Here is a 9,948-nt window from a genome sequence, read left to right as displayed (position 1 = left end):
TTTTATGTGCCATTTTTATTTGTGTTTCTATTTATGGTTTATTCGATGGAGAATTTACTCCGAGTGAATTTAAGATGATTATCGGTTTAATTTTCTTTACATCGCTTCTCCTTGTAATTGCTTGTATGATTAATGTAAACGGTTTTTAAATTATGAAGTTTCTAATAAAATTATTATTTTGTGTTTTAGAAATACAAATGGAAAAAGTAGAGAAGCTCCAATTTCCAGCTTTAGACATCACTGGTACCAACTACATTTCATGGGTTACAAATGTTGAACTTCATCTTGAATCTCTTGGTCTATCCCAGACCGTTAAAGAGAATAATACTTCAACGCCTCAAGAAAAGGCTAAATCGGTAATCTTCCTTAGAAGACACCTTGATGAAAGTATTATTTATGACTATGCCAACATGAGAGACCCTAAAGAGCTATGGAAGTCTCTGAAAGATCGTTTTGATCATCAGAAAGACATAACACTTCCACTTGCTCGGGATGAATGGCAGAGTCTCAGATTCCAAGATTTCGACAAAGTGATGAATTACAATTCTGCTGTGTTAGGAATTGTGGCTAAATTGAGATACTGTGGTGAAACGATCACCGAATCTCAAATGCTTGAGAAGACATACACCACATTCCACAAGAGCCATATCACCCTGCAACAACAGTACAGGTTGCGTGGATATACCAAATTTTCGGAATTGGATGTAGCTCTTCTCATAGCAGAAAAGAACAACGAGCTTCTGATCAAGAATCACATGACCCGTCCAACTGGTTCTAAACCGTTTCCTGAAGCAAACGCATTAGATGCGAAGAAACCACTAAGGGAAAATAATACCTTTCGGGCTCGCGGTCGCGGTCGTCAAAACTACCGTGGACGACGACGAAAGTACAATCCAAAAGATAGGAAGTCATTCCAGTGGGTCCGCTCTGAACAAACCCCTAAGGGAAAAGAACACCAAGGAAATACCTCCCAGAAGCGAGAAGATGCTTGTTTCAGATGCGGTACTAAGGGACACTGGTCTCGTATATGCCGTACCCCTGCACACCTTTGCGCTCTGTACAAGGAGTCCATCAAAGGGAAAGAAAAAGAAGTAAACTTTGTGGAACACTCTCAGGGTACAACGCACCTCGATGCGTCTGATTTTGTGAATGATTTCGAAGAGACCGCTATCACGGAACTTTAAGTGCCCATCATGTGACTCTTGAAATTCCACAATTATACCATAAATAATTATTATTTGTGGAAGATTACTGTATAATTATTGTGTGTTTTTTACCTTTTTATGTATAATTATTGTGTGTTTAATGTTTCCTAATGATGTATAATATTTTATGAATAACATGTGTTGCATGTTCTCTAGGAAAATTGATCGTAAGGCCATCGCCAACCAAAATCGATAAAGAATCACCAAGGTTCCTTGAAAGAATTCAAGGTGATATATGTGGACCGATACATCCACCATGTGGACCATTCCACTATTTTATGGTATTAATTGACGCATCCAGTAGATGGTCACACGTTTGTCTATTATCATCTCGAAATGTGGCATTTGCGAGATTTCTAACTCAGATGATCAAACTGCGAGCGCAGTTTCCTGATTATACTATTAAAAGAGTTAGACTAGACAACGCTGGTGAATTCACATCCCAAGCATTCAATGACTATTGTATGGTAATGGGAATTGAAGTTGAACATTCGGTTGCTCATGTTCATACGCAAAATGGTTTGGCTGAATCTTTAATTAAGCGTCTGCAATTGATTGCAAGACCATTGATCATGAGATCAAAACTTCCAACCTCTGTATGGGGACATGCTATTTTGCATGCAGAAGCACTCATTCGGATCAGACCGAGTGCATACCATAAGTATTCCCCACTACAATTAGCGTTTGGTCGAGAACCAAATATTTCCCATTTAAGAATCTTTGGTTGTGCAGTATATGTACCTGTAGCATCACCACAACGAACAAAGATGGGACCACAAAGAAGGTTGGGAATATATGTTGGTTGTGACTCTCCATCGATTATAAGATACCTAGAACCACAGACTGGTGACGTCTTTACAGCACGTTTTGCTGATTGTCATTTTGACGAAAATGTATTCCCAGTTCTAGGGGGAGAAAACAAAAATGTTGGAAGTGATATAAAATGGAGTGTACCATCATTGTTATATCTTGATCCTCCTACTAAAGAGTCAGAACTAGAAGTTCGACGAATTATGCATTTACAGAGTATAGCTAACCAGCTACCTGATGCATTTGCAGATACCAAGACGGTAACTAAATCTCATATACCAGCTGCAAATGCTCCTGCTCGTATCAAAATGCCAAATGAACAAGAAAAGGAGGATGACACACGAGAGCCAAAAACACGCCTGAAGCGTGGTAGACCTGTTGGTTCTAAGGATAAGAATCCTAGGAAACAGAAGAAAGCTGAAATATATGATGCACCCAAAATAGCAGAAAATATTTTGGAAGAAATAAATGATAAGGACTCTGATGAATCAGAGCATCATGAATCGAAAGATAATCATGAGATTTCTATTAATTACATCCATAATAAAAGGATATGGAATAGAAATGAACAAAATGATCTTGATGATGCTTTCTCATATATCGTGTCAAGTGAGGTAAATGAAGATACCGATGATCCAGAACCGAAATCCATATATGAATGTCAAAAGAGACATGATTGGAATAAATGGAAAGAAGCAATACAAATCGAACTTGATTCGCTTAACAAACGAAAAGTGTTTGGATCTATTGTACTCACACCTGAAGATGTGAGACCAGTTGGGTACAGATGGATTTTCGTTCGAAAACGAAATGAGAAAAATGAGATTACAAGGTATAAAGCTCGCCTTGTAGCCCAAGGATTTTCTCAAAGACCTGGTATTGATTATGAGGAAACATATTCTCCTGTAATGGATGCGATCACATTTAGATTCCTGATGAGTCTAGCCGCTGATAAAAATCTTGAGATGCGTCTCATGGATGTTGTTACAGCTTATCTATACGGATCATTAGATACTGATATCTACATGAAAATCCCTGATGGATTTAAAATGCCAGAAGCATTAAGTTCCAAACCTAAAGAGTTATGTGCAATAAAATTGCAAAGATCATTATATGGGTTAAAACAATCTGGACGTATGTGGTACAATCGTCTCAGTGAACGTTTAACAAAAGAAGGATATGTGAATGATCCTATATGCCCATGTGTTTTCATCAAGAAAACAACATCCGGATTTGTGATAATCGCGGTATATGTTGATGATCTAAATATTATTGGAACTCAAAAAGAAATACAAAAGGCATCAGACTATCTCAAAGGAGAATTTGAGATGAAAGATCTTGGAGAGACACAGTATTGTCTTGGCCTACAAATAGAACATTCACAAAATGGTATATTTGTGCATCAATCCACATACACTAAAAGAGTGTTGAAACGATTTAACATGGATAAATCAACTCCTCTTAGCACCCCAATGGTCGTTAGATCACTTAACATTGAAAGTGATCCATTTCGACCACCTGAGAAAAAAGAAGAGATACTTGGTCCGGAAGTACCATATCTAAGTGCAATTGGAGCGTTGATGTACCTTGCAAATTGTACACGGCCTGATATATCATTCGCTGTTAATCTTCTAGCAAGATTTAGCTCATCTCCAACACGAAGACATTGGAATGGAATTAAACATGTCTTTCGTTACCTACAAGGGACTATTGATTTAGGCTTATTTTACCCTAAAGATTCAAATGGTCAAATGGTTGGTTTTGCAGATGCAGGATATCTTTCAGATCCACACAAAGCCCGATCGCAAACAGGATATGTTTTTACTATCGGAGGCACTGCTATATCTTGGCGTTCTCAGAAACAAACGCTTGTGGCTACCTCTTCAAATCATGCTGAGATCATCGCACTCCATGAAGCAAGTAAAGAATGTGTATGGCTAAGATCTATAAGCCAACACATTTGTTCAAGTAGTGGGATTGACAAAAGTACGGGGCCAACTATTCTATATGAAGATAACGCGGCATGTGTTGCTCAAACGAAGGAAGGATATATCAAAAGCGATAGAACCAAACATATACCTCCGAAGTTCTTCTCATATACTCAAGAGCTCGAGAAGAATAAAGAGATTGAAGTAAGATATGTTCGATCATGCGACAATGCAGCCGACCTCTTCACAAAATCACTCTCTACTTCGGTATTCAGAAAACATGTCCATAACATTAGAATGCGTCATCAGAAGGATCTATGATTGCTCAATCGAGGGGGAGTTTACGTAGTTGTACTCTTTTTACCTAACTATGGTTTTTCCCATTGGGTTTTCCTAGAAAGGTTTTTAACGAGGCAACAAAGACGTTAAGCGAGAGCGGAGAGTGACACCGGTCCCCAAGGGGAGTGTTACGAAACTTAATTTAATACAAGATGGATGATCAAGGGGGAGTGTTATAAGATAAACATTGGAATGATCATCCACCCATTTACCAACTCAAGCACTATGATCATCTACTCATCAAGCACTATGATCATTTACTCATCAAGCACTATGATCACCCACTCATTTACCAAATCAAGCACCATCTTTGATATTTTATGCATTGTTGTTCACTATAAATACCATCACTCATCTCACTCTTTGGTACACCATTACATCTTTTTCTTACTTATAATAAACTCTCTCACTCATAGTAGTGTTATTTGCTTCCTACGGGTATTAAATTCTATTCTTATTTAAATTTCTCGATACTATAAATTATAAGTTATTTCATAACAGAATACAATTTTTGGGGATTGTTATTGGATTGGTAAGCATTAAGCAAAGTTTGAAAAATACTAATCTGCATCTTATTATTTAGTGGTTGGGTTAAAATATTAAAGTTCTGGGCCTTATTACGAACCGAACACTGCTTTCCCTTTTTTTCCAAAAAATCAAAATTACGGAAAAATATAAAAAAGATAGGAAAAAGAGATTGCCACGACTTATAAAGTGCCCAAATATCTCGGTCTACTAATTTCACTCCCTTTTCTTTTTCTTCTATTTAACTAAATTAAAAATCTCTCTCCGCCCGCCGCTCTCCCCCCAAAAAAAAACTAGGGTTGTAAAGGGGGTTTCACTCTTATCCTCCGCCTAAAGAAGAAGAAGATGAGCAACGATAATTTGAACATGTCCGATCTCACCGCCGGTATGTATTGACAGGCTGATTCCTTTTGTTTTTTTTTTTTCTTTAGGATTTATTGAAAAATGCTTATTTTTGTGTGGGTTTTGATTTGTAGCCCTTAACGTGGAGGATCGTGCAGGCCTTGTCAATGCTCTTAAGGTCAGTTTTAGACTTAAAGATTGATTTTATAACAAATGGACTTTAGTTTGAATGTTTTGAGAGTTTTGTACCCTTTAGTAGCTATCTGTGATTTTTCTGATTTTTTTTTTTAATGTGATTTGGTTTGATGATTGTCTCTGCATCTTGATTTGATTGTTGTTCTGTCTGTTTATTCTGATGTTGTGCAGAACAAGTTGCAGAATTTGGCTGGGCAACACTCGGATGTCCTTGAGAACTTGACTCCCATTGTCAGGAAGCGTGTCGAGGCTCTAAGAGAGATTCAGGCGAGTCAAATCTTCCAACCTTTTTCTTTTTATTTTTTTGATCTTGCGTTTGGTATGAATTAATTAGCAGTGCTCTGATGAGAAATTCCCAAATATTATCTGATTCCTTTTTTTTTTTTATACATTGCAGAACCAACATAATGAAATTGAAGCAAAGTTTTTCGAGGAAAAGGCAGCTCTTGAAGCTAAGTATCAAAAGTTGTATCAGCCTTTTTATACCAAGGTCAAAAAAATAAAATAATGATCTAATAGTTTTCTTTAGATCCTAACTTGTTAAGTAAAACTTGTCTCTTTTTGTATGATTATTGTTGGTTCTGCTTTTTTCTAACGTGATGATCACATATACAGCGGTATGAGATTGTGAACGGTGTGGTTGAAGTTGAAGGTGCACCTGAAGAAGAAGACAAAGCTGATGAAGGTGTGTGTTATCAGTTTACTTACACTGGTTATGTGTGTTTTAGCTTCCTAATTATAATGTTTGATGAACACCTGTGCAGAGAAAGGAGTACCTGACTTCTGGCTTATTGCACTCAAGAACAATGAGATAACTGCTGAGGAGGTTCGCTCTTTACTCTTTTGTTATGAAAAAGACAGTTCCCTTTATGCTGATGTTGTTCCCCCAATGATTGTAGATAACCGAGCGAGATGAAGGTGCTCTTAAGTATCTTAAGGATATCAAGTGGAACAAGGTTGAAGAGCCTAAAGGGTTCAAGCTTGAGTTCTTCTTTGATGAGAACCCTTACTTCAAGAACACTCTCTTGACCAAGACGTATCACATGATTGATGAAGATGAGCCTATCCTCGAGAAGGCTATCGGGACGGAGATTGAGTGGTATCCTGGAAAATGTTTGACTCAGAAGATCCTTAAAAAGAAGCCAAAGAAGGGATCCAAAAACACAAAGCCCATCACTAAGACTGAGGAGTGTGAGAGCTTCTTTAACTTCTTCAGTCCACCTCAAGTTCCTGAGGACGACGATGATCTTGATGAAGAATTGGTATGTCCATCATCCCCAAAAGCAGTTTAATTTTATTTTTATTTTAAGGACTTGAGAATGCGTTTAACTTGATTCTTCTTGCACAGGCTGAGGAACTCCAAGGTCGAATGGAGCAGGACTATGATATTGGGTCTGTAACCTTTCTTACTTCATCTTCGGTTCTCTTTGCTCTTTTAGTTCTCAGTTGTTGGATCTGAATCTGTGCCACTGTTGTTTATCATGTAGATCAACCATTAAAGAGAAAATTATCTCGCATGCTGTGTCATGGTTCACTGGTGAAGCTGTTGACGAAGATGACCTTGAGATGGATGATGACGAGATTGATGAAGAAGAGGATGATGAGGAGGAAGAAGAGCAAGATGATGAAGAGGACGAGGATGATGATGATGATGATGAGGACGAAGAGGAAGAGCAAGGAAAGAAGGTACTATGTGGTTAAAACGCTCTTACTTTCTGTTTCTCTTATATGAAACTAAACTGATTTTTGGTTGCCTCTTTGTTCTGGTGCAGTCATCAACTGGGCACAAGGTATAACAACTATCACTCGATCTTGACCGTAGAGGATCTACTTCTTGTTGATTATTTAAGGGCTGTTTATAAACTGTGGATCTTTTTTTCTCTGTGAACAGAAGTCTGGAAGAAGTCAACTTGGGGAAGGTCAACAAGGTGAGAGGCCACCGGAGTGTAAGCAGCAGTGAGTAAACTTCTCAGGCGAAGAAGGAAGAAGAGTCGGGTCTTTTGTGTTTCTTAATCTGCAGGTCGTGGTCTGGTTTGTATGATTATTTTATCAAGTTTTGGGTGGTGGTTTGCTAAAAAAAAGCTGGTTATTTGGTTTGGTGTGTATCTGATTTTTCATTTGCAATGTGTTCTCTCATGAACTGGTTTGAGCAATAGTATTTTGTCGTTTTTGTTCCAGATTTATATATTCTTTCAAGTTCTGTAAGTTGATCGAATGATCTCATTGTCGTTCGTAGAACAAATTCCATTTGGATATTGTGTTGGATTCACTTTGGTTTGGATTCATTCTTAACTTCAACAATCAAACCGAAATGAAAATTTCTCTATTCTGTCATCGTCGTACCATATACATATCTCTCTGTTTTCTCACATTTCACTTTCACAAATTCATAAAAACCAAATAACCGCAAAAATCAAATGCCAAATTTTTTGGGCCGGTATATGGCAGGAGTAATATAGAAACCAGATTAGTAAACCGTAAATGTACTTAAACCGATCAATATAATTAATCGATTTAAATAAACCAACTAATGAGCCGGTTGTTTTGTACTCAGTCTTTTGAAGACACCGTGGACATGTAAGGAAACCGATCAAAAGAAGAACCTAAAAACCCTAAAAACTCCTCGCTTTTCTGGGTAGTTTGGAATTGACTGTTTACATTCTGGTGAGAAAGAAAGAAGAAGCTTTATTAGTGTCTTTCTATGGCGGGGATTCTCCGAAACGCGTCTTCACTGAGACGCTGCTCTCTATTCTCGTCTGAGGTGCCAGAAATTAAACACTGTCGTTTTCATTTCTTAATTCAATTGGGAGAGTATGATTTTTAAGTAAAAAATGATTCACAAATGTTGTAGTTTGGAATTTTGCAGGTATCTACTACTAGAGGAGGTGTTGCTGGCACATCGTTTCAGCTCCTCCGAGGTTTTGCTGCCAAAGGTTTCATTATAAAGCTTCCTTCTTCTACCTTTTGTCTTTATTGAACTGATGAAGCCATCTCTTTGGCTAGTTAAAGCTTTTACCTTTGGCTCACTAACTCTGCCGTTTTTTTTGGAAGGTAAAAAGAAATCAAATTCAGATGGAAGTACATCATCGTCTGAGGAAGGTATGACGCAAAAGGAGATAGCTCTTCAGCAAGCACTTGATCAGATAACCACTTCCTTTGGCAAAGGCTCTATCATGTGGCTCGGTCGTGCTGTCTCTCCTAGAGATGTCCCCGTTTACTCTACCGGCTCTTTTGCCCTCGATCTAGCCTTAGGTGTCGGTGGCCTTCCCAAGGTATATGAATGATATCATCAGTTTGATGTAGTCCTCCTAGTCTCAGCCTTTGAGTAGCTTTCTTATTGTTCCTAGGGACGTGTTGTGGAGATATACGGTCCTGAAGCATCTGGCAAAACAACACTCGCTCTTCATGTTATTGCTGAAGCTCAAAAACAAGGAGGTTGTTTTACATGTTTCTTTTTAAACTCTTTGATTTGATTTCAAAAGGTGTGATGTTCTTTTTTGCTTCCGTGTACAGGAACGTGTGTATTTGTAGATGCTGAGCATGCGCTTGACTCGTCGCTTGCTAAGGCAATCGGTGTGAATACAGAGAACCTGCTTCTCTCGCAGCCTGATTGTGGTGAACAGGCACTTAGTCTTGTCGACACTTTGATCCGTAGTGGCTCCGTTGATGTTATTGTTGTTGATAGTGTAAGTGAACAATGGATCCATGAGTTTTGGTCTCTCTCCTCTCACAGGTTTCGTGTGATTTCTTTTTAACAGGTGGCTGCTCTTGTACCTAAAGGAGAGCTTGAGGGAGAGATGGGGGATGCGCACATGGCTATGCAAGCCAGATTGATGAGTCAAGCTTTGCGTAAAATGAGCCACTCTTTATCCTTATCGCAAACCCTTCTCATCTTTATAAACCAGGTGAGAGCTAAACTTTCTACATTCGGAGGATTCGGAGGTCCAACAGAAGTTACATGCGGTGGGAACGCCTTGAAGTTCTACGCTTCGGTGCGTCTGAATATCAGGCGAGTGGGACTTGTCAAGAAAGGTGAAGATGTAAGTTATATCCCAAAACAGATCTTTACTTAAAAAGAATTGTTATTATAAACAGCAACTTGCTTGTGACTGCAGACGACGGGGAGTCAAGTTGCTGTGAAGATAGTGAAGAACAAACTCGCGCCGCCTTTTAGAACGGCGCAGTTTGAGCTCGAGTTTGGGAAAGGAATCTGCAAGGTCACGGAGATAATCGAGCTGAGCATTAAGCACAAGTTCGTCGCTAAAAACGGAACGTTCTACAATCTTAACGGGAAGAACTACCATGGCAAAGAGGCTCTGAAGAAGTTTCTGAGGCTGAATGAGTCGGTTCAAGAAGAGCTGATGGCCATGGTCAAAGAAAAGCTCATTGTCGATGAAGCTGCAGATAAGGAATCTGAATCTGAGGAAGAAGAAGAGGAAGATTCTGGTCGAGTTTTGGTTTCAACTGAGGACACGGATGATGAAGCACCAGCTCTAGACGTTGTTGCTACTGCTACAGTTGTTGAATCATGATCTGTCCACCTCCGGTTTAAGGATAATATTCTTCTTTCGGTTTAATGTGGATTGGGTTCGGTTTTCCCTCCC

At 38.8% G+C, this 9,948-nt stretch overlaps 3 protein-coding genes across 3 annotated transcripts; all 3 read left to right on the top strand.

Moving 5' to 3' along the window:
* Nucleotides 1-197: 197 nt before the first annotated feature.
* Nucleotides 198-1,184, top strand: LOC106309294. The gene has a single exon (XM_013746337.1). It carries the CDS (start codon nucleotides 198-200, stop codon nucleotides 1,182-1,184), a length of 987 nt encoding a protein of 328 aa, XP_013601791.1.
* A 3,841-nt stretch (nucleotides 1,185-5,025) lies between these two features.
* On the top strand, nucleotides 5,026-7,559 carry LOC106307564 (nucleosome assembly protein 1;2-like). Its single transcript, XM_013744551.1, has 11 exons — nucleotides 5,026-5,192; nucleotides 5,284-5,327; nucleotides 5,516-5,611; nucleotides 5,742-5,834; nucleotides 5,960-6,029; nucleotides 6,109-6,170; nucleotides 6,244-6,606; nucleotides 6,693-6,736; nucleotides 6,832-7,030; nucleotides 7,117-7,134; nucleotides 7,236-7,559. The coding sequence occupies exons 1-11, from the start codon at nucleotides 5,153-5,155 to the stop codon at nucleotides 7,302-7,304; spliced, it is 1,098 nt and encodes a 365-aa protein (XP_013600005.1). The 5' UTR covers nucleotides 5,026-5,152; the 3' UTR covers nucleotides 7,305-7,559.
* A 352-nt stretch (nucleotides 7,560-7,911) lies between these two features.
* LOC106311621 (DNA repair protein recA homolog 3, mitochondrial-like) lies at nucleotides 7,912-9,948 on the top strand. Its single transcript, XM_013748852.1, has 7 exons — nucleotides 7,912-8,105; nucleotides 8,211-8,277; nucleotides 8,396-8,616; nucleotides 8,692-8,779; nucleotides 8,858-9,030; nucleotides 9,103-9,384; nucleotides 9,460-9,948. Exons 1-7 carry the CDS (start codon nucleotides 8,046-8,048, stop codon nucleotides 9,874-9,876), a joined length of 1,308 nt encoding a protein of 435 aa, XP_013604306.1. The 5' UTR covers nucleotides 7,912-8,045; the 3' UTR covers nucleotides 9,877-9,948.

This window comes from Brassica oleracea, chromosome C8 (genome assembly GCF_000695525.1).
Source record: "Brassica oleracea var. oleracea cultivar TO1000 chromosome C8, BOL, whole genome shotgun sequence".
NCBI lineage: Eukaryota > Viridiplantae > Streptophyta > Magnoliopsida > Brassicales > Brassicaceae > Brassica > Brassica oleracea.
The sequence above is the reverse complement of the archived record's forward strand: the minus strand, read 5'-3'. Positions and strand labels throughout refer to the sequence as shown.